Below are 27,901 nucleotides of genomic sequence, written 5' to 3' on the forward strand. Positions count from 1 at the left end.
AACTCACAGCTCCCTCTGCCCTCACCTCCTGCACTCCAAGGCCACACCAAACTGCCCCTCAGCCTTCACAAGAGCCATTGCTGGAGGAGGGGACGAGGCTGAAAGGAGCTTTGGAGGAGGCCCATGGCAGGAGGATGAGCCCAGCACGTGTCTCCTTTCATGCTCAATGTCAAAAGCCCAAAATAGCCCCACCCTCCCAAGGCTCCTGTGCGGGGTCGTGCCTGTTTGTGGGGATGATCTGCTTCCACTAATAGCGCCTGAAGACATTCCTGGGTGGGTAGGCTGCCTTCTATGTGGCACTGCAACGTGCTGCCCTGGAGGAGCTGGCCATGTGTGCTGTGTCCCAAGGCAGCAGCTGCTATTCTTACCCCAGAGAGACTCAGTGCAGCACAGCTCCATTGCCAGCTGAAAGGTTAAGCACCAGAATGGGGCCCGAGCGTGCTCTCCCTGCTCAGAACCTGAATCCAGTCTGTTCCCCTTTGGAGCCCATGCAATGACCCTGTGCCAGCCCAGTGCCATGGCCATCCCCTGCTGGGATGTGCTGGCCCATGGGCAGCACAGCAGCTGCCCATGTACTTCCAGCAGTCAGCCAGGGCTCCTTGGGGTGGATGGGGCTTTGCCTCTCTCATTTTGACTGGCAAATGGAAAAGACAGGCTGAGCTGTAAGTCTGAAAGTGCAGCATTTTACAGCTGCCATCCTGGAGTTCCTGGGTGAGGATGAAGGCAGAGGCAGGGCTTGCTCTGAGGTTCAGCTGCCATCCATGTCCCTTTGCTCAAGCTGTGCTTTCCCAATCCTCATGTAGGGAAGGATGCAGGGTCGTATTCCAGAGTACAGCCTACAGTGTCAGGGAGTATCAGGGCTGCAGCAGAAGCCCTGGCCAGGCTGTTTGCTCTGACATGATGCTTATGGAGACTCAGCCCTGCCTGCACCTTGACTCCCCTGGCCCTCTGGGGAGCTCAGGAAAGCCGTGTCCCAGCCAGGTACAGTCACCATGGGCAACGAGAGGACACTGAGCCCAGGACATCAGCTGGGATGGTGGCTGTGCCTTGTCCCTCAGGCCTTGGCTGTTGCTCTGACAGCACAGGTCACATCAGCTTTCTCCTCAGCTTGGGCCTTGTCACCTGACACTGAAGTTCCTTTAGGGATCCTTGGCAGGTAGCCAACAGCATTATTCCTGGTGAGAGGAGCAGGGGGTGCCGGTCCCAGGGCCCCATCAGGCTCCTGTCAGTCACAGGGAGCTCCTGGGCAGCAGCTGACCAGGCCCTCTGCTCCAGCACCCAGTGCCAGGGGATGGCAGCCTGGAGCCATCGAGGGGACCCTGCTCTGGGCCCTGCTCCTCTGCAGACCAGCAGGGAGATCTCCCTGAAAGCTGGGTGCTTCAAGCATGCTGAACCTGCTGGGCCCATCTCGTTTAAACCTGGGTGCTTCAAACATGCTGAAACTGCTGGCCCCATCTTGTTTTAACCCAGATGCTGAAACTGCCTGGCCTGCCTGTTAGGAGCAAATCACAGCAGAGGGGTTAAAATCCAGCCAGGTGGCTCAGCCAGTTTCATGTGTTCCCCACTGGGACACAAGAAAGAACAGGTGAGACAGGCCAAAGAACAGCTGGAAATGTTTGGGTCGTCAATGCTGGAATAAAGACCTGGAGCTGACAGAAGCAGGCACTGCTCAGGGCACAGGGCCTCATGTGCACTGGGCACTCTGCCCAGAAAGAGAACCATGGAGGTGCTTGGGAGTGTGTGGCTAACAAAAGGACAAGACACAGTGTCAGTGGCCCTGCCACCTCCACTGCACACCCTGTGGAGCAGCCCAAGGACAGCAACTGCAACAGTTCTCTTGGCAACTGTGATCTGGCTGGACTTAGTGCAGGCACCAGGAGAGGCCTGGGGCTCTGAACATCCTCACTCCTCCTAGGATGAGGTCCAGCTGCCACACATAAGGACTTCCTGGACTCTTAGGTCAGCAGGAGTGACAGAAAAACTTCTTGGCAGCCTAAAGTGCAGATGAGCCATTCCCATGGTCTACCTCTATGGAACTGCAAAACACAGGAAATTATCAAGATATTCTTCCTTGTAAAGCAGATTTGAACATGGCACTGTGAACCCAAGCAAAGCTCACCTGACCTTCACTGTTCAATGCAAAAGAATAGCAGAGCTACATTGCAAAGAAGAAATCCTCCTCATCATCTTCTTTGCCTTCCTTTCCTGCCCTGAGGTTTCTTTCTGCAGAGGGGAGATATTCCCCTGGGACATGTCAGCAGGACCAGCTTCCCAGGAGAGAGGGCTGCTGTGAGAGGTAGGGTCAGTTTCTAGCACACACTGCAAACCCAGGCCATCTCTCCCTAAGCTGGTAGAGCAGCTTGATAAGAGCTGATCAGATGGGCAGAACAGCAAGTGCTGAGGACCTGGCACCTAGACTGAAATGGGTTTTCAGGGCAAAGGATGGAAGTCCCAAGAGGTGAATGCCAGTCTGAGGTGACAGCACATTCAATGGGCCCCTGGATCATACCTGTAATGCAAATCAAACTGTGGGGCCACAGGGATTTTCCTGTTTGATACTAAGATTAATGAGGACATTCTCAAAGACTCCCCATGCAACCACTGCTGATTCCACCATGACAGAATGTGCAGAAACCAGGTGAGGAAGGGCATGGGAGCCACCCACCCCCAAAGATGCTGTTTCTGTCCCAAAGGGGACAGTTCCATCTGGGAATCTCCATACAGCCAAGGCTGCAGGCACAGAAGTGTCCTCCAGCTCCAGCGCCCTCCAGTCATCTCCTTCCTCTTGCTGACAGGGGCGAGGTCTTTCCTCTCCTTCTGCCCTGGCATGTGGCAGTGAGTTGCCCACAGCTGCAGGAGGGAGGAGCTTTGGAAAGCCAAGAACAGATAATTGCCCTATTTAGGTGAGCTGTGCTTCATGACCTTGGCTTGGTGGATCCCTTGTCCTAGGAGGAATCTGTGGCCAGAATGTGACTTTTCCATCATGATAGAGCTACTGAGATGGACCCAGGCTGTCCCAACATGAGTCTGCCAGAGACCCAGGTCTTCAGGGGAAAAAAACTCTGGCCTAAAATACCCAGAGCTACCATGGCAGGTAAAGAATACATGAGCATCCTGTGCTGTGATTTCTATTGCCTTTTAAAGCAGGGGTATTCAGTGCCACACTTGGAAACCACATCATGTACCTGCCACAGGAGCTGCCCTTTTGACCATACCGTGACTATCACAACTCCCTGCCCTGATTACCTCACATGGTTGTCACACTGCAGAATTTGTGAAGGTCCTAAGAGATTTTTGGGACAGGGACATATAAACACTTTGGCAGAATGAAATGGCATTAGAATTAAAAGCAACTCTGAGAAACTGGATAATTTGTCTCAAATCTTCAGAAGTAAATGCAATAAATAGAAATAAAGTACTTTTGTGATGATTAGTCAAGAAGGTTTATGGCTTTGGAATTATGAAGAAAAGGCTGTGGAGGTTATAACTCATCAAAAGTATATTTTGATATTTCTGAAGATTTCTGGGGAATTTTTTGGTTTGTATTTGTGCTCATATGTTAATGTGGCAGACCTAGAACATTTCCGTGGTAGAAAAGAATTCACTGGGCTGGGATGGTAAATAAGTGAATAATAAAACCAGCATTTTTATTTTCGACAATATATTTTGAACCATATAAAATTATTAAAATATCAACCATAAATTATTAATACCTTGAAAATATGCTGTACTTGGAAAATTATCTTGTTCCTTAGGATTCTAAACTCATATCACACTTATTGAATGTTTTATTTGCAGGGATTTTTAAGGATTCTTACAACTTGCTATAATTTTCAGTCTAAACTAATCATTTCAAACAAGGTGTGCTCTTCCTAAAGCCATCTTTAGATAGATGATTCTAGCCCCACATGTTCTCCTGGGAATTATAGCACAGCTTTATTGAAGATCCATATTACATTATTAGAACACTTGTAGAACACCCATGAGAAACCAAAGTTTTACTATTCTTAAGGTGTATCCTCTCAAAACTGAAAGCAAATTTGGAGAACCCTCTTCTTCTAATGTACATAATGAATATGGTAATTACCAATACTAAACATCTGGTATCAATACTGCAAACTTTTTCTGCACTTTAAAATGCCTTGTACAATTTGGGTTTAATGTTCTGATGTCCTTCTTGTTTTATGAAGAAAAGTGGTAAACATTTTTTATATAATTGCAACATTCACTTAGAGGGGAAAAAGAGGCTAGTTGTGCAAATCTAAGCAAATTTATTTCCATCGTGTAGCCTCTCTCTGCTTCTCTTGCAAGTACAGTTAACAGAGAAACAAGCCAATTATTCAAGCCAATTTTATTTCATATTGCTGTTCTCATTTCTTCTCTTTCCATGCCATGGTCCAGCTTCTTTTGCCTTTTCCTTTTCCTTCCATTGCCATCAGAGCCTGTCCACCTCACTCACCTGTTTGGTAACTGAAGATTTTCAGCTACTCTGGCATGTGATGGAAAGGGCATCCTGAATGTCACCTCCTCATCCAGAACCTGCTGCTCATGTTTCTCTGACATATGCTGTGAAGATGGGAGGAATTTGAGTAACCATAGAAATCTCACGCACACAGAAAGCAGTTTATCATTAAGTCTAAAAATTCTGGGAGTCAACTGTCACTAATCTCTAGCTGGTTTTGCCCTCCCTCTTCACTTTGCTTTGCAAGACTTACTTTTCCTCAGTGGGCAGACACTTAGGTCTCACCAAGCAAAATAAAGACATTCCTAGGTTCAAAATAAACTGTTGAAACATCAGAAATCCCATATGTTTTCTCTGCTGTGAGATCAGCTAATACCTTCACTAAGCATTGCAGAAATGAGTCTCCAAAGGTAGGGGCAGGATCAGAAGAGCTCAAGGCCATCTCAGTCCATTCACAGCTACCCTGAGATACAAGGATGTTCTAAGCAGCACAGGCACAAAGGTCAGCCCTCTCCTGTTCTGTTCTTGCAATGGCCAAGCCAGTTACTGGCCCAAAGTACCCCACCAGTTTAGTTAATCTCTCCTTTGTTAGGCTCATCACTGGTTTTTTTTTGCCAGGCACAATCCCCAACTCTTTTTCTATCCATCCATTTTAGCACTGCTCAAGTCTCTGAAGGACTAATCTCACCCAGGTAGAAAATTACTCAGATTAAATATGCCAAAACCAGAGAAAGTACTCAACATATTTAATTTAATTCAACACAATACCATATTTCAATAGAAATTCAATGTAAAATTCATTCTTACCATCTCCAGGGTCCAGTGTTCAGCCACATCTTAGCAAAAGTGTCACAGTGAGAAGCTTGCACCCGAGAATTAATGTTCTGGCATTTCTCCTTGTCTCATGCCAGCATTCCTGAGAGGTCTTACTTTACCCAGGGATCTTCAGTAAGAGGCTACACATTCCTTATCAGTCATTAAGGATCCGCAGGCAAAAAGGTCCCTCCTGGCATGTTTTAAAAATATTAACAGCATAGCTGAGAATAGCATTTGCAAGCTGCAAATCCCATTGCATTTGCAAGCTGCAATTCCCATTGGAAATTTTCCTTCTAGATTAATGTAAAACTAACATGAAGTAGTAAAAATGCTGCACATCTTCCATTTTTTAACAAGAAACCTGGGTGCTTATCTTGGCATTTTGGATCAAGTCAGTATATGAGACAATGTCTTTTCTTGCATGTTGATAATTTCGTTCCTACAGCTAAAGGCTTCTCATTAGAAGATAAACTATTCTAGTAACCCTGTCTATTTTCCAAATCTATGTTATATTAAACTTTTTTTGGCAACAATAAGTATGTATATGTGTTCCAGGTGTAGCATTTGGATTAATTTTGTTTTCTTGGCTCAGTCTACTGAAACTAAGCTATTTCTAAAATGAGAAGGGAGAGAATGAATTAAAAGGATTTCATCACAATTCTTGATTTTCATCTCCAAAGTATGAACTCCTCTTGAGATTTTTGCTCTTTGAGACTGAAAAAGAAATGTTGAAAAGTGTTAGCACATTCTGAAATGAATGATGTTGTAGTGAGTTTGTCTCCTGGATTCCTATAGGAGTGACAGCAGATCTCAAGCCCTCTCCATTCCAGCAAAACTTTTGCTGCATCAACTTCTCATTTACAATGCACCCACATTACTGCATCTTCTCTCTGCGCTGCCTGTCCCTCCTCTCTTTACATCCCCTATCCTGCATTACCTCATCTCAGTTTCCCCACTGATGAGTTCTCTCATTCTTCTCACCCTCACTCACCCAACCTCAACATGTCCTTGGAGGCGTGTCTCTTGCAGTGAGCCCCTGCTCAGGCCCAGGGTGGGACAGGCTCACACACACTGCTCCTCTGCTCTCTGCTATGTCTGAGCTTAGTTTACATGGGCCATGGTCTGCCAGTGAACCAGCACATCCGTGCAGATCCTGCTCATTCCTGGTCCCTCCCATGGCCCTGAGCACCTCCCAGTTCTCAGCCAGGGCATCAGGGACCCCAATTACCTGAGGAGGAGCTGCAATGACCCAGGCACAAGGAGACACAGCTGTTTGTGTAGTGCACCTGAGCCTCCTCTCCAGGTCCTCAACCCACAGCAGGAGGTTACCTACTGGAGCAGAAGCTGAGCATCCCTGAGCTCTGTCCAGCCTCCCAGGGCTCACTAGCAGGAGCTGTTCGCTTTATCCTGTGAGCTTCATGTTGCTAGGGAAATAAGTAAGACATTGGAGTCATGCTTTTAATCTTCATCTAGTGGTGGTAGTAATTACTTGTCAAGACCAAATTTCACTCTGCAATGCATCTTGTTATCCCCCTGAATCTCTACTGCATCTTTCCCATGAAACGCCGTGCCATTCTGTAAGCAGTAAAACCTCACAAGGCCTGGATCAGAGGACATGTCCATCATATAAGCATAATCAGTGTTACATTGGAATCTGCTGATGCTTATTGACTTGAATGAATTATGTCCAAAGATACAGTCAGTAGGAAATAAATGTCATAGCAGCCAATCCTCAGGAACAGGAACAGTTTCTGGACTCGAAACTCCCCAGTCAAAATCTCAGTGAGGCATGATGCTACCTAACATGTGAAAGTTTCTTTATGAATCTATAAATGAGTACTTCTTTATTTACTGCCCACTGAGTGGATGTCCTACTGGATAAACAAACATCCTGAGGACATATCTGAAATTTCCAATTGTACTGAGAAACCAGTGAAAAAGTAGAAACTAATGAGACTGCAAGAGATAGTTGATGAGCATATAAAATTATAAATTGAACATAATTTCACTGCTGCACCGTAGTGAACGGGGAAATGGGACCTCACAGTTTATTTTCTACTACAGTGGACTGCGGGCTGCCACAGGGCAATCTGTTTATAATAAGATTCAACCTAGAGAAGATGAAAAGGCCTTCCTTGCCAAATATGAGAAGTCAGCAGTGCTCATTTTTAATCACTTTTTTCAAGCTGCATAACAGAATGGATGAGAATTGTATGAAGATCTGATCACTCTTTTCCTAGGTTTATTTTTGGTAATAGGTTCTGACACCAGAACAAGGACCATGGGGCTTCTTCCACTGAAGACACACATTAATAAAAGTATTGAAACATGGATTAAAGTGTTGAAGAAAATACCACTCTTCCAGGCTGTGAAAAGTTTTCCACACTAGAATGTTATAAACTCTAATCTCCAGTTTACAATGCAAATCTAAAAATGGTGAGATTTTGCCAGGCCATAGGCTGGAAATCTGTGTATGTACATACTTTTACTTGTTGCTAAGTATTCTCTCTCTCTGTCTGCCTGCTAACACAGAGTCTGAGATAGAAGAAGTCATATCCTAAGGGCTGGCAGACAGCGAGTCAGCTGCTTGATGTCTTTCTCAAGATGGTTCTATTTTCAGCATGCTTCAGTCTCTTCTTCAGGGGAAATGTCAGCCCTGCAATACCTTGCCCACCCCACATTGCTGAGCAGGACATTCTGTGTCCAGGGTCTGTGCTTCACTCTTCCTCTCCTCTTTTTGAGTGTGCTGTGCTTTGCTCTCAGCTGGAGCAGAGTCCAGCCCTGCAGTGACAGTAGCAGAACTGGGAGACAGTGGTGGGCAGGATCTATTTAATTTTTCTATTTTTCTTTTAGTGTTAAGGCATCACTGCTGCTTTCAGTACACCCTTTCCTAAGGACTAGCAGCCCAATAGCTTCCTGGACATGTGTCTCACTCTTGCCTGTTGCCAGGCTGGGTCCACATCCTGTACAGCACAACAGAAAAAAAGCCCCCAAAGTGCTCCACTGAGTAGACTGGCTTTGTCATTTGCCACTGGGGAAGCAAAGCTTTTCAGTTCCAAATGTGAGGGGAGAGAATCTCCAGCTATCACCCTAGGAGAAGCATCAGACATCCCTCACTCTTCTTGCATTGTCTCACGTAAGAGTTGTTACATACTTCCTCTGTCTGAATTCTATAAATCATAAATTTCATCCTTTTGCTCAAAGCAAAACACTTCCTTTTTTTTACAGACATGGGGATGCTGTGATTTTTAGCTGTTAAAATCTTATATGGTACATGCAAAAACCATTACAATTTGCAACTAATTTTTAATTTTTAGGGACATGCAGAATGTCTTTTATATCTCATCTTTCAGGGAAACTTAATTTAATATCCTTTAAATATAATATACCTTCACATTTATCATTATAATATCTTTCTATCCATTGGTATGGATCTCAAGATTCCAGAAATCACCTCAAGTGCTCTATATGTGAGCTGTATTTCAAGAGTTGATAATTGTCCATGAGGGAATGTTAGCTGCAACAGGTTTCTGCTTTTCTATTTTCAGTAACATCACCTTGGACTTAGTTACAATCGGTTGCAGGTTTTCGCCAGATGGCACAGAAAATCCTTAGCAACTAACCTTTTAATAAAGAAATCAGTTTTCAGAAACACTTTTTTTTCAGACAGGAAAAAAGCTATTATTTCATAATGTGAAAACCAAATAATATTTCCTTTAGTATATATGAAACTGGTTGTCTGACCCCTGGCCTCTTTTACTAAATGGTACTCCTTCAGTTTGCTTTTTGATGGGATACTTTAATGCATTTTACCATTTGATCTGGAGGGTTTTGACAAGGTTTTTAGAAGACAAAATCTTTCTAGTTTCATACATAGTCATGATCTAAGAAAGCTCTTCTATTCCAAAGGTCATGGTCTGTACTGCCATTAGGACAAGTCTAAATATGACAAAGCCAACTCTAGAGAAGAAGTTGAGTTATAATCTTAATGATTTTTTAAAGTGAACATTATTAAAATAAGCAATTTGTTTTATAAATTTAGTTAAAATATCCAAGGAAAGTTTTCTTACTGATAACTATGTTCAGAAAATAGCAATATTGGCTTTTGTAGCTTTTCTGTATTAGAGGTTTCTGTGACACTAGATCAAAAGGTTTGCAGTCATGAATTTTGGTCATTAATGGCATTTCCCACACCCGCACACAAATTCCAATCCTTGTCCAATGATCAATTTTTTTATTGTGTCTCACTTGTGTTTCAGTTGCTGGCAAGGCAGCCTATCTGATGGTTCTGTACTCAGCAGACCTGCTTTGACCTTGTGTTGTCCTTGAGTAGAAGTTGGGAATGAATTAGTGACCAAACCAGTGGATTGTCTTACGGGAATTAGGACAAACTCCTCTACCAAGAGATGTGGCTGATAGCCCAGATGAAGTGCTTCTCTATCAGTGCAGCACTTTGGGATACAGACAGAAGGAACTGGTAGCCACTGCCCAGACAGCCACTATGGCCTGATTGCTAGCACAGAAACTTGTTGGGATGGACTGTGTGATTGACATATGCTGAGACTGACAGCTATAAAATATTTAGAAGGGAGAGTCAAGGTAGGAGAGATGAAGGAGTTGCCCTGATGAGATGCATCCCCAGATCCTGAGAGAACTGGCAGATGAAGTGGTTAAGCCTCTATCCATCACGCTTGACAAGTTGTGATTGTCTGATGAAGTTCCACTGACAGAAAAATCCCCATTTTTAAAAAGGGGAAAAGAAAGACCCAAGGAACTACAGGCTGGTCCATTTCACCTCTCTGCACGGCAAGATCATGGAACAGATCCTTCTGGAAAATATGCTATGGTACATTGGCTGGATGGTCACACACAAAGCCACAACGGTCAATGGCTTGAATTTCAGGTAACAAGTTGTGTCCCCCCACAGGTTGTTTTGAAACTAGCATTATATTTTAACATGTTTGTCAAGAGCATGGACAGTGGGGTTGAGAGCCCTGTCAGCAAGTTTCCTGATAACACCAAGCCATGTCCTGCAGTCAACAACCTGGAGGGAAGACAGATTCTGTTTGGATATAAGAGTGAGATTTTTTAAGAAGAAGCCAGTGAGACACAGGCACCAGAATAAGGGAATGCCCCTGGAATCATTGGAAGCGTGCAAACTCAGGTTGAATGGGGCTTTGAGCAACCTATCTAGTCAAAATTCCTACCCACAGCAGTGGTGTTGCACTAGATGATTCTTTTAAGGTTTCTTCCAACCCAAACCATTCTCTGATTTGTCCTCTAAGTTCTGTATGTCTGTGGAAGTCAGAGATTGTGCAGACACAGGACTTCTGATGCCCCCCTGCATTCACTGTTTTACACAGATTGGTTCTGAGCTCCTCCTGTTCCGGGCAGAGGGTGTTTCCACCAGCTTCCCCCTGACCTGCACAGGGAGCCGAGGGCTGAGCTCTGGTTTTGAACTCCAGAAAGTTGCCTGCTCATCCTTGGAACAAGCTTTTCATGCTCGCGCCAGTGCTTGATGTTGGATGTCTCATTAGATCACATTTACTGACCTTGCCCCACTGCTCTTCATTGAGCTTTACTCACTGAGCTCCTTTAACAATCAAAATGCCCATGACCAGGAGAAGAGCATGTTTAAAGGGGCTTCAGTGACAGTGATATTTGTGATGTGATGGAAGTGCTGGACTGAGGATCTATCACAGTAACACCACAGTCATGCAATAAAAATCTGCCTTGAGCACATGAAGAAACCATTGGAAAATGCAGCAGTATAGTTCACTGGTCCTACATCCAAATTTTCCAAATGCCTCGACTAACTGAACTTCTGTCCTTATGTCTCTAGACAAATTATTTATAGTCAATACATTCACAGCATTGGTAAGATACAAAACATTTCTAAATATATCTTATTGAATCAAATGACTATGCCATTAGTTCAGTTTGCCAGACAATGCTTTGCCAAAAAATGTTTGCCAAAAAATGTTTTGACCGAAGAAAGGGGAAGAATGCAGAGCACCTGCCAACCAGACTCTATAAAAGAGTCTTTGCAGTGCTCTGCCCTGTCTACTAGAAAGGTTCCAAGGTAAGTGCAAGGATCTAGCTATTAGGTGTTCCCATTATTGCATATTATGCATATATATTTTTTCCTTTGAAACTGGTTTCCAACTAAGTTTTTCCATCTGCTTTTAAGGCTATAGTATCTATTCTATCTATACTTTAAAAAATTACTTTATGCTAGAATAAAAAGGTTCCTTTAACATATTTCATATTCTCAAATATGACATTACAATCAATAAAGCCAAAGTAAAATCTGTACAGTACCATAAGAAACAAAAGAAATTTTTACAAGGTTATTATATATTATTTAGGATAAAACAATATTTTTTCTCCTGGGTTTAAATTATTAAACACAAGGAAGACAACTATTGGTATTTTTAGCAATTCTAGTAAGTGCTCAGTTTTAAAGCATTAGAAAAGGTGTCCTTGCAAGCAAGGTACATTAATGATCTATTGATGTTACATTTCTTTTCTTCCACAGGGTTCTTTATTGATGTGCCTTCAGTAAAGTGCAGCCATGGCCTCTGCAGATGCTGAGTTAGCTTGTTTTGGGGAGGCAGCTCCTTACCTCCGAAAATCGGAGAAGGAGAGAATTGAGGCCCAGAACAAACCTTTCGATGCCAAGACATCGGTCTTTGTGGTTCATCCCAAAGAATCCTTTGTGAAAGGCAAAATTGAGAGCAGGGAGCCAGGCAAAGTCACTGTCAAGACTGAAGGGGGAGAGGTGAGTCAAAAACAAGGCTCAAAAACAACATTTGATCCCTATTTTGAGCTTTTAGGTGAAACATGTGGATCTTTCTCTTTTCTTGGCAGACTCTGACCGTGAAGGAAGATCAAATCTTCTCCATGAACCCTCCCAAGTATGACAAAATCGAGGACATGGCCATGATGACCCACCTGCACGAACCCGCTGTGCTGTACAACCTCAAAGAGCGTTACGCAGCCTGGATGATCTACGTAAGTGGCAGCAGCAGCTTCCCCTGGGCAGCCTCAGGAGCTGCTGGGCCAGGCTCAGGGGAAGCCAAGGTGCTGTGTCCCTTCCTTGCAGACCTACTCGGGTCTCTTCTGCGTCACCGTCAACCCCTACAAGTGGCTGCCGGTGTACAACCCCGAGGTGGTGTTGGCCTACCGAGGCAAGAAGCGCCAGGAGGCCCCTCCACACATCTTCTCCATCTCTGACAACGCCTATCAGTTCATGCTGACTGGTGAGTTTCATGATTTTCTTTAAAATCACTTGGCTGTAAACACTCACAAAGGAGAAAAAGTCTCTTAATGGCAAAGTAGTTAATAGTGTTGAGTGGGTGCATGCTCTCTTGTTACTGGAAATTATAAAGACTTTCCTTTGGTTGAAGAGGGTCAGGTTAGAGATCATTTAGTCAAACCTGACATCCACAAGTTCATCCAAGTGGGATTCATCTGCAAGTTCTGAGGGAACTGGAGGGCATCATATCTTGGCCTCTCATTCACTTTGGAATGGTCATGACAGTCAGGAGACGTGTGTGAGGATTGGAAGAAAAAAAATGTCACAAGTCTTCCGAAAGGGCAAAAAGGAAGATCCAAGGAACTATAGGCCTGTCGGCCTCACCTGAGTGTTGGAATGGCTAATCCTGGAGGCTATCTCTAAGAATGCAGAATACAAGAATTTGACAGGAGTAGTCAGCATGGCTTTTCCAAAGGGAAATTATGCTTAACCGATGTGATTTCTTTCTACAATGGGATAACTGCATTGAGACATGAGGGGAGAGCACTGGATATTGTCCACCTGGATTTCAGCAAGGGTTTTCATGCTGTTTCTCATGATATCCTCATAGGTAAACTCAGGCAGTGAGGGCTAGACAAGTAGATGGTGAGCTGGACTGAAGACTGGTCTGAATGGCAACTCTCAAAGGGCTTGTTCTGGGCCTTCAACTGTTCAACTTTTTTAAAAATAATCTAGAAGTGGTGAAAATATTTCTGATTTGACTAAGTTCTTAAGGTCAGCAAAAATGAAGTCTAATAATGAAGAATTTCAGGGGGACTTTATTACACTACGTTCATATTCTATGATGTTGCAAGAAATTTTTGTGAACAGGAGTGTAAAACAAGAGCCACTGGGGAAAAATCCCTCACTGCCAAGAACTTTTATAAATGTCTTCTAAGACTGCTTCAAAATTTTGTCTCAAGGATCATAAATCTACAAAATAAAAAGCTGAAGCCTGGAGATAACTGAGAAAGGAATAGAGACCAAAACAGAAAGCATTACTATATACAAGGGGTATCTTGGCACCTGGTGGACATATGCATTTTCAGGCTTCCTTCTTCGCAAAAGAATGTAATAAAGTGGAAAAGGTCAAGAGGAAGATGAAAATGTTTCCCAAAGGTAGGACAGGCTGTGCTGGTAACCCAAGAAGGAAGATTTTTATTACTTTATAAAATTATGCATGGCAAAGATAAGATGAATAGAAAAGACAGAGTACATGATGAAACAAACTCAACACCAGGAACATATTTTTTCCTTCAAAACATAACTTTTTTCATTTACCATTGCCTGGTTCAAAAATGGAGCATAACAATGGAACACAAAAATAAGTGAGCATGGGTTAAGAAAGCAGACAAAATTCTGGAAACAAACTCAGCTCAAGCTATTGAAAAGAGATACATTAATTCTAGCTCTGGAAGTACCATTTCAATATTATTGAGGAGACTATGCTGATAAAGATTCCTATATGTTTATTATTTTCCTGTAATTTTATTTCATCAACAATCAATTGGAAACCAATATAAAAACCATTTAGAGGGTCTTGTGGACGGACCAGGAGTGGCTGTTCCTATGTAATAAAGCTTATGAGAAGCACATGCTCCAGCTCAATTCAGCTGACTGATGGACCATTTAATCAGTAACTCTACAAAACTGATCCTTAGTTGGAATCATTTTCATAAACAAAATGAAGAGTATGGTATAAAGGGAATATCTAGAAAAAGAGCTGCATGTGTGCTATACCAGACACCAACAGAGGGTTGATATGTCAGCTTCCCACCTGCAGCTGAGAATATGAAAATATTCAAAATGGGTGAAGGCATAAGGGTTTATGAAAGAAATCAGCTGCCTATTGCCAGTGCATCAATAATAATCTTTTATTTTCTGCCTTGTTCACAGATCGGGAGAACCAGTCCATCCTGATCACGTAGGTACCCCCCTGCATGGGTCCCTGGGGGCTGCTTGGGGCCAGGGCACCTCCTGCCTGACCACACACCCTCTGCTTCTCTCTTGGCTTTGGCAGCGGAGAATCCGGGGCCGGGAAGACTGTGAACACAAAGCGTGTCATCCAGTACTTTGCAACAATTGCAGCCAGTGGAGAGAAGAAGAAGGAGGAGAAATCAGGCAAGATGCAGGTGAGTGAGGAAGGGCTGACTGAATGCTTGGACTGTCATTGCCCTGTCAACCAAACACAGTCACTGAATAATGATGTCCCTGCAGGGAACGCTTGAGGATCAAATCATCAGCGCCAACCCACTGCTGGAGGCCTTTGGAAACGCCAAGACCGTGAGGAACGACAACTCCTCACGCTTTGTAAGTTCTTGCTTTGCATAAAATCTCTCCCCACATGGCAACACACTTGATGCCTGAACAGTTCTTAGTGCAAAGGAGACGTCAGCAGAACACATCCAGGCTGACCTGCTGCTGCTTCTGCTTAACAGGGTAAATTCATCAGAATCCACTTTGGTGCCACAGGCAAACTGGCTTCTGCTGACATTGAAACTTGTAAGAGAGTCTCCTGGAATGCTCCCATCCCTTCCCAAATTCCCATCTCCATGTATGTTCCCACAAGTGCCTAACTCTTTCTACCATCCTTGCCAGATCTGCTGGAGAAGTCCAGAGTCACTTTCCAGCTCAAGGCGGAAAGGAGCTACCACATCTTTTATCAGATCATGTCCAACAAGAAGCCGGAGCTCATTGGTAGGAAGGAGCATTATGGGTTTTTGGGGTTGATCACTGAGGAATAGTTCCCTATCTCACCTGTTGGCAAAAGTAAACCTATTCCTTGCCTCTTCCTCCTTTCAGAAATGCTCCTCATTACCACCAACCCCTACGACTTCCACTATGTGAGTCAAGGGGAGGTCACTGTCCCCAGCATTGATGACCAGGAAGAGCTCATGGCTACAGATGTAAGTAACACACCAACAAGGCCTGGCTCAAGGGTGACATCTCTGATCCAGTAAGGACTCATTTTGAATTCAATATTTTGACTGCAGAGTGCCATTGACATCCTGGGCTTCACTGCAGACGAGAAAACAGCCATCTACAAGCTAACAGGGGCTGTCATGCACTATGGGAACCTCAAGTTCAAGCAGAAGCAACGAGAGGAGCAGGCAGAGCCTGATGGCACAGAAGGTATCAGCAAATTCAGGGGCTGATTTGTGCCCTTCTCTGCCTCCAGAGGCAATATGTTAGCCTCCAGAGGCACACTGCAGTTGCCCGAGTCACCGCATAAAACATTGAGAATTCCTTTTTTGACCCTGCTCCCTCTAACTGCAGAGGTGCTTTCCTAATCATAGGAAGTTCCATTAGTGTATCCAATGGTGGCTCCCCAAAATCATGCTGCCTGAAAGCAGAAACTTCAATTTCAACACTGGATATCTCTCTCTCTCTTGAAATTCTCCAAGCACTAAGACACCCTGAGGGGCAAATGTGTTTTTTGATGAAATAACTCCTGCAAGCTCTGCTACCCTCAAATCCCCTTCCCACAAAAGAGAATATGCCTTGCCTTATGTCTTGCTAGAGGTTTCTGTTCTTCTGGAAAATTCCAGGTTCAAGCTCTTCCTATCCAAGCCATACTTGTTCTTGCCTTCAAAGACCGTAGTGTGCAGAATTTGTATTCCTTCACAGGTCTTCTCTATGGAATGAGATAAATCCTCTTCCCTTCCTAGAACATGAACAGCAAAGTTGTTCACAACACCTGAAGTATAGAGACTGAATGCAAACAAATGCTTTTTTCACCCTCTCTCTCCCCACCTCTAGTGGCTGACAAGGCTGCCTACCTAACGGGCCTCAACTCAGCTGAATTTCTCAAGGCCTTGTGTTACCCCCGAGTCAAGGTTGGGAATGAATACGTGACCAAAGGTCAAAACGTGACACAGGTAACAACTGGCAGTTGAAAATGCACAGCTTGAAGGAGTACGTGCACATTTTTCTTTGCCCCTCAGAGGTAATTCCAACTCGTCTCCTCTGCTCTAGGTGAACAATTCAGTGGGTGCCCTGGCCAAGGCAATGTTTGAGAAGATGTTCCTGTGGATGGTTGTTCGTATCAACCAGCAGCTGGACACAAAGCAGCCCAGGCAGTACTTCATTGGTGTGCTGGACATTGCTGGCTTTGAGATCTTTGATGTAAGCAGCAAGGGTTTGACACCACAGTCAAGTGATGGGCAAGGAGGGGTCAGGAGGACACAGGAACACATAGAGGACAAAGGCTCACACAGGTCTGGGCCAAAGGGGTGGATGGTCTCGTGAAGGCAGTGTCTGGCCAAGATAACAGCGTGTTTCCTGTTCTGTGAATGCAGTGATGATGCAAGGACTTCTGTGTCAGAACACAGAAACCCCCAGATTATTGTTCTAAGGCCAGGGAAATTCTTGGGTGGGAAACTGAGGTGGTTTCTCCCATCCAGCAGCTCAGAGAACAGACATCATGGAGCTACTGAGCTTACCAAAGACTTGCAGCTGAGTAGCACAGTGAAAAACAATTGTCACTTTTGGCTTGATTTGCAAAGTAGTAATGAAAATGTCCTTCGAGAACAGTGAGTGTTAGAGTAGAAACACATGGTGGTACAGTAGGGTTGGGACTGGTGTTTCAACTTCAAAGAGCCTCAGGAGAATGGCAGCAAAGGCCTGTGTGTTTTGGCACACCTTGAGAACCTGTGCACTTTTCCTTGCTTTGGGCAGTTCAACAGCTTTGAGCAGCTGTGCATCAACTTCACCAATGAGAAACTGCAACAGTTCTTCAACCACCACATGTTCGTGCTGGAGCAGGAGGAGTACAAGAAGGAGGGGATTGAATGGGAGTTCATTGACTTTGGCATGGACCTGGCTGCCTGCATTGAGCTCATTGAGAAGGTACCTTTCCCTTGCATGTATATGATGGCTGTTGGAATTCTGTGATGTTTCTGAGGCACAGTCAGATCCAAAGTCTACAGACAAATTCGAGAAATTAATTTCATATCACCTGACACCCCCAAACTACAGAGCCCCTTGTCACTGTTTTCCCCATATATTTCTCTTTATCATTGTTTCCCCAATTCTACAACCAATTCTCATGTGAACTGGACAGCTGTTCCTGCCTGTTCCATGAAGATAGGCAGCAGGGAGGCAAGGGATGGCAGAAATAAACTCATTGACTGAGAACAACTCCTGGCAAATCCAGGCTTCCATCCAGATATGCTGCCAACAGCACAACCAGACTTTGATGTTCATAGCACAGGCTTCTTGTCATTGTCATATAGTCACAGAATGGTTTGGGTTGGAAGAACCCATAGACACCATAAAGAACCTTTTGTTCCAATCCCCTACCATGGCGGGGGACTCTTTCCACTAGACCAGGCAGGTGAACATCCCATCTATAGTGACATTGAATATTTCCATTATAACCTTCCCTTTTCACTTGTGATTTCTCCCAGCCCATGGGCATCTTCTCCATCCTGGAAGAGGAGTGCATGTTCCCCAAGGCAACTGACACCTCTTTCAAGAACAAGCTCTATGACCAGCACCTGGGCAAGTCCAACAACTTCCAGAAGCCCAAGCCTGCCAAAGGCAAGGCTGAGGCCCACTTCTCCCTGGTGCACTATGCTGGCACAGTGGACTACAACATCACTGGGTGGCTGGAGAAGAACAAGGACCCTCTGAATGAAACTGTCATTGGGCTGTACCAGAAATCATCTGTGAAGACCCTGGCTTTACTCTTTGCCAACTATGGTGGAGCAGATGCAGGTCAGTTTTGTGGAAATGGTATTTTTAATGTGGGACAAAGTTTTCTTAGAATTAATGCTGCAAACACAAGAAATGTAAAGTGCCTTTGTGTTCTGCAGTATCCAGTATTTATTGCCCCTAATAAAAAAATGTTTCTTTTTCTTTTCTATGACTTGCAGAGGCTGGTGGTGGTGGTGGCAAGAAGGGAGGCAAGAAGAAGGGTTCTTCTTTCCAGACTGTCTCAGCTCTCTTCAGGGTAAGAGCAGAATTAATTTCCTCTTTGAAATATCTACTGAAATAACATAGGAGTTCAGTGAATTTGCAGTCGGAAGACAGGCCTGTAATTCGCTAAGGCTCTGATTCATATTTATACAATTTTTTCACCAACATTATAATGTATTTCCTACTGTTCAAGACCCAGAAAGACTAATTTTTTTTATGCACATCATAGATAGGCGTGGGGTCCTTGATTGATCCTGAACTTTTCCTTGTAATCTCACAGGAGAATTTAAACAAGCTGATGGCTAACTTGAGAAGCACTCACCCCCATTTTGTGCGCTGTATCATCCCCAATGAGACTAAAACACCTGGTAAGGCAAGCCAAGGGGAGGAAAGCTTGAGCAGCAGAAGCTCTTCTCCTGAGTGTCAAACAGCAGGGTAGTCACTAATGGTGGTATTTGCCAGGTGCCATGGAGCACGAGCTGGTGCTGCACCAGCTGCGCTGTAACGGCGTGCTGGAAGGGATCAGGATCTGCAGGAAAGGGTTCCCCAGCAGAGTCCTCTATGCTGACTTCAAACAGAGGTGAGAGCTCTGAACCTTTCTGCCAATTCAGAGCAAGCTGAAGAGCCTGATCATCTTAATAATCTTTACATTTTACATTGTCATGTTTTGTTGTGAATTTATGATTTATTTTATGCTGATTGTAAGGATTCACTTGGACTCTGAGTTAATGATATTAATTGTTCTTGCAGTCTTTGCAGTGTCTTTTAAGTCTTGCACTGTCTTGTAAGAATGCACTCGCATGATATTATTAATGAACCTGATATTATTCAGCTGTTGATGAATTATTATTATTGCCACATATAATATTAACTATTATATTATATATTATATTTATATAAATATATAAATATAAAAATAAAATTCAAAATATAAATAATATATAATTATAAATCATATATTATATATTATTATATATTGTTTTATATATTATAATATTATTTTTATTATTAATGAACATGATATTATTCAGCTGTTGCTAAGTAGGCAGTGAGGTTCAATCACAGCGATGGTTTCAGAACTGTTGATTTCTTAATGTTCTGCTTTTACCTACAGATACAGAGTACTTAATGCCAGTGCTATTCCAGAAGGTCAGTTCATGGATAACAAGAAGGCTTCAGAGAAGCTTCTTGGGTCCATTGATGTTGACCACACCCAGTACAGATTTGGTCACACCAAGGTAGAACAAAGTTCTGTATTTAAATACAGTGTGTCCAAGTAATGCACCACACAACACTGATGTACTACAATCTTGCCTTTCTCAAGGTGTTCTTCAAAGCTGGACTGATAGGTGTGCTAGAGGAGATGAGAGATGAGAAACTGGCAGAGATTATGACCATGATACAAGCCAGGTGCAGAGGCTTCCTGATGAGAGTGGAGTACCAGAGAATGGTGGAGAGGAGGTAGATACTTTCTCCCTCATTTGTTATGTTCCAATGGTAGCTGGCTAATTGAGTCAAAATTCACCAAACACAGGATATTCAATAACCATGTGGAATTCTTTTCAGGGACTCCATCTTCTGCATCCAGTACAACGTTCGTTCATTCATGAATGTCAAACACTGGCCATGGATGAAGCTGTTCTTTAAGATCAAGCCCTTGCTGAAGAGTGCAGAGTCTGAGAAGGAAATGGCCAACATGAAACAAGAGTTTGAGAAAACCAAGGAAGAGCTTGCAAAGTCTGAGGCAAAGCGGAAGGAGCTGGAAGAGAAAATGGTGGCCCTGGTGCAGGAGAAAAATGACCTGCAGCTCCAAGTGCAGGCTGTGAGTATCACTGTTCATTTTCCTCTGGAAAAAGACTGATATATGGTCAGAATGCTTCTTGTCCTGAAAAGAGACTTGCAGGAATTAATGGATGGAAGAAAACATTCTAAATCACACGTTCTGAGGCACTCTAATGTTGAGTGAACAGGCACTGGCAGGGGTATACTGAGACTCCTAGCAGACCCCCCATGGCACTCACCATTGCTGTTGTCAGAGGAAAGAGCCATGTGGCACCAGACAATATGTAGTGAATAGCGGAGAACTTGGAGCTTGAATAGAAATAATTTTCAAACCAGTGTTTTTGTCAAACACAGTAAAAACAAACCTGAGAAAGACCCACTTTTCCTCCAAACTCAATTACGGAAACGCAATTTGACAAAAGAAAACAAATCTTTCTCCACTGAAGTATTCTCATTGAACATCTAATGCTCAAATAGTATAAAGTTAACTAGTCAATTAAATAGAAGAGCAAGTGCATATTTTTTTCCATGAGAAAACTACTCCAAACAATTATTCTTGCTGAAAGTAGAAAAGGAAGTAAACCCTATTCCATTCTGCTTGTTGGTGACATGAGGGATTCTCATAGCTAGTAATCCTGGGAGACATATTTAGGAGACACAAAAACTTTGGAATAAATATTGATTCCAAATGACAAGGTTTACCAGTAGATACTGCTCAAGATCCTTGTGTTGCTGGTCTTTAAGGTCAGATTCAGCTGCTACTTGGTAATAAGAGGCAGAGAGGAGAAAGTTCAAAACATTAGAATCCACAAAATTTTGTCTCCCCAACAGGAAGCAGATAGCTTGGCTGATGCTGAGGAAAGGTGTGACCAGCTCATCAAAACCAAAATCCAGCTGGAAGCCAAAATTAAGGAGGTGACTGAAAGGGCTGAAGAAGAAGAGGAAATTAATGCTGAGCTGACAGCCAAGAAGAGGAAGCTGGAGGATGAATGTTCAGAGCTGAAGAAAGATATTGATGACCTTGAGCTAACACTGGCCAAGGTGGAGAAGGAAAAACACGCCACTGAAAACAAGGTATGAGGTAGAACCTGTCACTCACACTCCAAAAAATTGGGCTGTGTGTTTTTACAGGACTTCTATATGTACTTCCTTTCTTTATATTTGCTCCTTTCTCAAAGGTGAAAAACCTGACTGAGGAAATGGCAGCTTTGGATGAGACCATTGCCAAGCTGACAAAGGAGAAGAAAGCCCTCCAAGAGGCCCATCAGCAGACCCTGGATGACCTGCAGGTAGAGGAGGACAAAGTCAATACTCTGACCAAAGCCAAGACCAAGCTGGAACAGCAAGTGGATGATGTAAGCACACAGACATAGAGCAGGAACAGGAAAGGTATGGAGTCCAGCCTGGCTGGCAGAGCCCTGATGGTCTTGTTGTGTTTAGCTGGAAGGGTCCCTGGAGCAAGAGAAGAAACTGCGCATGGACCTGGAGAGAGCAAAGAGGAAACTGGAAGGAGACCTGAAGCTGGCCCAAGACAGCATCATGGATTTGGAGAATGATAAGCAGCAGCTGGATGAGAAACTGAAGAAGTAAGTGTGGCTCTGGGGCACCTGAGTGCTGGGCTGCAGCATTTGTCTCTTTTCTTGGAGCTCTAACACATTTCACTTGTCCCAAAGGAAAGACTTTGAAATCAGCCAGATTCAGAGCAAGATTGAGGATGAACAAGCCCTGGGCATGCAATTTCAGAAGAAGATCAAGGAGCTGCAGGCAAGTGTCTGTTCCTCCCCCTGCCTTGCTCAGGCTCAGCTCAGGCAGGAGGAGGGCACGGCTGTGAAGGGTCCCTGCTGTTCTGCAGGCCCGCATTGAGGAGCTGGAGGAGGAAATTGAGGCAGAGCGAACCTCTCGCGCTAAAGCAGAGAAGCATCGCTCTGACCTGTCCAGGGAGCTGGAGGAGATCAGCGAGCGCCTGGAAGAAGCAGGAGGGGCCACAGCAGCTCAAATTGAGATGAACAAGAAGCGTGAGGCCGAGTTCCAGAAGATGCGCCGTGACCTGGAAGAGGCCACGCTGCAGCACGAAGCCACGGCTGCCGCCCTGCGCAAGAAGCACGCGGACAGCACAGCTGAGCTGGGCGAGCAGATCGACAACCTGCAACGCGTGAAGCAGAAGCTGGAGAAGGAGAAGAGTGAGCTGAAGATGGAGATTGATGACTTGGCCAGCAACATGGAGTCTGTCTCCAAAGCCAAGGTATGGAGTTGCAGGAGAAAATTCTCACAAGAACAAAGTGTGGCACAAAAGCTGCCTCTGCCACACACATTCCAAGAAACCAAATCTCCACTGTGACAATAAGGCAGAGTGCAGACCATCCTCTCTTTTCCCTTGCTGTGTTCCCTCTCTAGGCCAACCTGGAGAAGATGTGCCGCACACTGGAAGATCAGCTAAGTGAGCTTAAAACTAAGGAGGAGCAGAATCAGCGCATGATCAACGACCTCAATACGCAAAGAGCACGTCTGCAGACAGAGTCAGGTGTGACATCCTCATTCCCAAATTTCAATGGCAGTATCTGCGTGCCCTGAGTGAGCTAGAGAGTACAAGTGGCAGTTGCCATAAACTCTCCAGGACATTCTAAGTTATGTGCCTTTACAGGCAGAAGGTGTCATAGGAATAACAGTGTGCATCTTTCTTTCCCTTTCCTTTTCCAGGTGAATTTTCCCGCCAAGTGGAGGAGAAAGATGCTCTGATTTCACAGCTGTCCAGGGGCAAGCAAGGATTTACCCAACAGATTGAGGAACTCAAGAGACATCTAGAGGAAGAAATCAAGGTCTGGAAGTACCCTAGTGTCCACAGCCTACATCACCCCCAAAAACATCTACAGAATCCTGTCTGATGCTAGACTGCTTCAGTGTTCTTTCCCCAAACACACATAGGACCAGAGGGAAGAGCATTAATGCACAACCCCTCACTCTTCCACTAGCGTGGAAGGAAGCTGGATATTTTTGGTGCCGGAGGAAGCAATCCACAAGGTTTCCATGAAATTCTGATGATCCTCTCTGAGACAGGATTCAGTCAGACATTTAAACAAACAGAAGGTTACTGTCCCCACAGGAGCCATCACTAATATGTCCTGATGCTCCAAAACGTGTCAATAAGGGCTTCTCAAGCTGCAAGCTCTACATTTGCCCAATTAGAGTTTAATTCCGTTTTCATGTTCAAGTTCACAGTTAAGAGGGATTTAAAGATAAGTATCCAGGTTTGTCAAAACCAATGTCCCCACAGGCCAAGAATGCCCTGGCCCACGCCCTGCAGTCCGCTCGCCACGACTGTGACTTGCTCCGGGAGCAATATGAGGAGGAGCAGGAGGCCAAGGCAGAGCTGCAGCGAGCCATGTCCAAGGCCAACAGCGAAGTGGCCCAGTGGAGAACCAAATACGAGACGGACGCGATTCAGCGCACGGAGGAGCTCGAGGAGGCCAAGTATGTGAGGAAGAAGGATGGAAATGACTGGAGAAGACTGAAACTGGTTAAAGGAAATTAGAATCTCTTAGAGTGGGCTAAGACAAGGGTGGGATAAAGACAAGGATATAGTGTCTTTCTAAAAAAAGGGGAGAGAGAGAGAGAGAAAAAGAGAGATTGGAAGAGAAAACAAGGTCATTAAAAGTGCTAAGACACGCCTAATCCTCCCAAGGTGACATGACACAGAAAAGGATAGATCCTTTCATATCTGTGAAAAGGGCTTGGCTAAAAACCCTCAAATCGACAAACCTGCCCTCATATGACATTATAGAGCTGACAGCCTTCCAAGCTCTAACGTGCAACTGTGCTTGTCTCCTACTAGGAAGAAGCTGGCCCAGCGCCTGCAGGATGCAGAGGAACATGTTGAGGCTGTCAATGCCAAATGTGCCTCCCTGGAAAAGACAAAGCAGAGGCTGCAGAATGAAGTGGAGGACCTGATGATTGATGTGGAGAGATCCAATGCTGCCTGTGCTGCTCTGGATAAGAAGCAGAAGAACTTTGACAAGGTCTTTTGGCCTCCAGCACCAGCCCTCCTGGCCAGAGCAGGGCCCCGTGATGGCCACAGCCCTACTCACCCTCCGTTTCTCTTCAGATCCTGGCAGAATGGAAGCAGAAGTATGAGGAAACGCAGGCTGAGCTGGAGGCCTCGCAGAAGGAGTCGCGCTCTCTCAGCACGGAGCTGTTCAAGATGAAGAATGCCTATGAGGAGTCCTTGGACCACCTGGAAACAATGAAGCGGGAGAACAAGAACTTGCAGCGTAAGTCCCTGGCCCTCTCCTCCTCCCTGGTCTTTCTCACTATCAGCCATTACCAGCATTGTTCATGGGTCTGTGCCTGCAGGTCTGCAGAGATGCCTGTCACCCTGGTGGGACAGGGCCCTTCCCATTCTGCTCTGTGCCTGACCAAGCCATTGATCTTTGTTCCCACAGAGGAGATTTCCGACCTCACGGAGCAGATTGCAGAGGGAGGAAAGGCAATTCACGAGCTGGAGAAAGTGAAGAAGCAGATTGAGCAGGAGAAATCTGAACTGCAAGCCTCCCTGGAGGAAGCTGAGGTACAGACAATGCTAATTAATGATGTCCCAACCACAAGTATGGGTGTAGTCCTTTGGAGAGAGAGCAGGAAAGCAAGCCTACCATTCATGTGGAACGGCATGAAAGATTACTTAGAAAGTATAACACTCTTTGTGTTGAATTGTGCAGGCCTCCCTGGAACATGAGGAGGGGAAGATCCTGCGCCTGCAGCTTGAGCTCAACCAAGTGAAGTCTGAGATTGACAGGAAGATAGCAGAGAAAGATGAGGAGATTGACCAGCTGAAGAGGAACCACCTCAGAATTGTGGACTCGATGCAGAGCACCCTGGATGCTGAGATCAGGAGCAGGAATGAAGCCCTGAGGCTGAAGAAGAAGATGGAGGGAGACCTGAATGAAATGGAAATCCAGCTGAGCCATGCCAACCGCCAGGCTGCAGAGGCACAGAAGAACCTGAGGAACACCCAGGCTGTGCTCAAGGTCTGTTCAGCAGAGCTACAGAAAGAGTAATGAGATCCTGACGTTTTTGCTATTCAAGCACCCACTGATGCCTGGTAATTTCCCTTGTCTCTCTTTCCAGGACACTCAGCTGCACCTGGACGATGCTCTCAGGACACAGGATGACCTGAAGGAGCAGGTGGCCATGGTGGAGCGCAGAGCAAACCTGCTGCAGGCTGAAGTTGAGGAGCTCCGGGCAGCCCTGGAGCAGACGGAGCGGTCGAGGAAATTGGCTGAGCAGGAGCTTCTGGATGCCACTGAACGGGCACAGCTCCTCCACACCCAGGTCAGGCATGCTGGAAATTATTCCCATTCACAACTGATAACAAGGACTGAAATCGTTATTCAACTTGTGATTCCTGTGTAAACATTTGAAGAAGTGTGCTGCAATATGTCCCCTCCATCCAGCCCTCAATATCTGGTTTAAAACTCTGGTGCTGAAGAAGTCTTTTGCACTAAAGACTTTCCTAAGCTTTACCTGCATTTTCAGGCCTTGCTGTGGAGGCATTTGTTCTGACAGTAGGAATCCTGTCTTTCTTGTTGTACAGAACACCAGCCTGATCAACACCAAGAAGAAGCTGGAAACAGACATTTCCCAGATCCAGAGTGAAATGGAGGATACCATCCAGGAAGCCCGCAATGCTGAGGAGAAGGCCAAGAAGGCCATCACTGATGTGAGTTGGGTGCTCTTGCTATTGATGATGATGAATGTGCTCTCCCCAAAATATCTCCATCACAAAAATGGCTTTGACCATTTGCTCTGGTCAGGCGGCCATGATGGCAGAAGAGCTGAAGAAGGAGCAGGACACCAGTGCCCACCTGGAGAGGATGAAGAAGAACCTGGACCAGACAGTGAAGGACCTGCAGCACCGTCTGGAAGAAGCTGAGCAGCTGGCACTGAAGGGAGGGAAGAAGCAGATCCAGAAGCTGGAGGCCAGGGTGTGTAGGGCTGGGGCTGTGCCTGAGTGAGCGTGTCCCTCCTTGGAGAGACGTTGCCAGGGCAGCTGCAGGGATGGGCTTGTCCTTGCAGGTGCGGGAGCTGGAAGGGGAGGTTGATGCTGAGCAGAAGCGCAGCGCTGAAGCCGTGAAGGGTGTGCGCAAGTACGAGCGGAGGGTGAAGGAACTCACCTACCAGGTAAGGCAGGAGCTCTCCTGCTCTCACTGGGCTTTCTCACAGTGAGTCACATTCTTCCCACACCATCCCCAAGGGGAATTGTTAATCTCACATGATGCAGAACCAAGAATTGACTCTCTATTCTGTTTACCAACTGCTTTAGTCTGAGGAAGACAGGAAGAATGTCCTGAGGCTGCAGGATCTGGTGGACAAGCTGCAAATGAAAGTGAAATCCTACAAGAGACAAGCTGAAGAGGCTGTGAGTATTGCTTGGAGAATGGGCAAAAATTCTATTGGGGCAGGACACCCACGAATGAGGCTGAATACCAGGAGAGGGGCATGAAAAAAACTCCCAAGACACAACCATCTTGGCCATGCTGCTTTGCTATTGTGTCAGGAGGCCTTGGTGAGCTCTGGGCACCCTGCAGTCAGGGCATTCATTAAGGGAACTTCTGCAGCCTGTTTCACACAGGAGGCCAGAGTAAACAAACCGAGGGACCACACCCAGTGACTGACAATTTCCTTAATATATGTTAATAATCAGTAGCAGAAGGCTTCCAATAACTCATACAGAGAATTAGAGTGAGAATAAGTACAGAAATGAAAAATCAAAGGGGTGAAATTGATTTTCACATGTGACACAGTCCTGGTGAAGCTTGTCCCAGTACGGTCCTGAGAAGGGGAAGATGAGGAGCTCTGTGTGAGGCTGATGTGTGAGCAGTGGTGGGAGGGGGATGGAGATTTGCAGCCCTACCATGCTGACTTGCAGCAGGAGTGAAATCCCTGCCCTGTGCTCCTCACCACTGACTCCCTTTCCCCACACAGGAGGAGCTGTCCAATGTCAACCTGTCCAAGTTCCGCAAGATCCAGCACGAGCTGGAGGAGGCCGAGGAGCGGGCTGACATTGCAGAGTCACAGGTCAACAAGCTCCGAGCCAAGAGCCGTGACATTCACGGCAAGAAGATAGAAGAAGAAGAGTGAGGATGTCATGAGGCATCAAAGTGACCTGAGGGCTGCACAAAATGTGAACCCTCCGTCTCTTCCTTCTTTCTGCAATTTTTGTTTTAAACATTTTAATGTCTAGAGAATAAATTGTGTAGATTCGTTTGTGTGCATACCATGAGCAGTGCTTTTCATTTCTCTCTGGTTTTATTGGTTAGGCCTTTTTTACCATTTTGGGTACTGTTTTGCACAGTTTTGTCTTACAATCTCTGTGTACCTACGTTGCAATGCAGCTTTTTTGTCATCTTGTTCCTGACTTCTTACCCCTTCTTTTTTTCTTAGCAACTGAGGTGTGACTAGAAAAATAACATCACATGAAGAGAAATCAAGGACAATAATTCCTGATTGTGACTCCAGCAAGTTCTTCCTACTGGTATACCCCAGACAATATCTTACATTATATTCACCCTTATGGCCCCTCAGCACTTTCCAGCTTGCTGTTGTCAGATGAGCATGTGGACAGAAAGATATAG

At 45.1% G+C, this 27,901-nt stretch overlaps 1 protein-coding gene across 1 annotated transcript; it reads left to right on the forward strand.

Moving 5' to 3' along the window:
- Positions 1-11,852: 11,852 nt before the first annotated feature.
- LOC132336835 (myosin heavy chain, skeletal muscle, adult-like) lies at positions 11,853-27,518 on the forward strand. The gene is made up of 38 exons (XM_059864732.1): positions 11,853-12,059; positions 12,149-12,292; positions 12,384-12,540; positions 14,472-14,499; positions 14,596-14,707; positions 14,793-14,885; positions 15,014-15,077; positions 15,174-15,272; positions 15,378-15,481; positions 15,569-15,707; positions 16,335-16,453; positions 16,551-16,700; positions 17,253-17,423; positions 17,984-18,293; positions 18,452-18,528; positions 18,775-18,862; positions 18,957-19,074; positions 19,609-19,732; positions 19,819-19,955; positions 20,061-20,316; positions 21,108-21,350; positions 21,455-21,631; positions 21,717-21,862; positions 21,950-22,040; positions 22,129-22,518; positions 22,671-22,797; positions 22,974-23,092; positions 23,548-23,744; positions 24,106-24,289; positions 24,376-24,541; positions 24,713-24,837; positions 24,986-25,294; positions 25,395-25,598; positions 25,861-25,986; positions 26,081-26,251; positions 26,343-26,447; positions 26,590-26,685; positions 27,252-27,518. Exons 1-38 carry the CDS (start codon positions 11,853-11,855, stop codon positions 27,405-27,407), a joined length of 5,829 nt encoding a protein of 1,942 aa, XP_059720715.1. The 3' UTR covers positions 27,408-27,518.
- Positions 27,519-27,901: the final 383 nt, after the last annotated feature.

The sequence above is a fragment of the Haemorhous mexicanus genome, chromosome 20, assembly GCF_027477595.1.
Source record: "Haemorhous mexicanus isolate bHaeMex1 chromosome 20, bHaeMex1.pri, whole genome shotgun sequence".
Lineage (NCBI taxonomy): Eukaryota > Metazoa > Chordata > Aves > Passeriformes > Fringillidae > Haemorhous > Haemorhous mexicanus.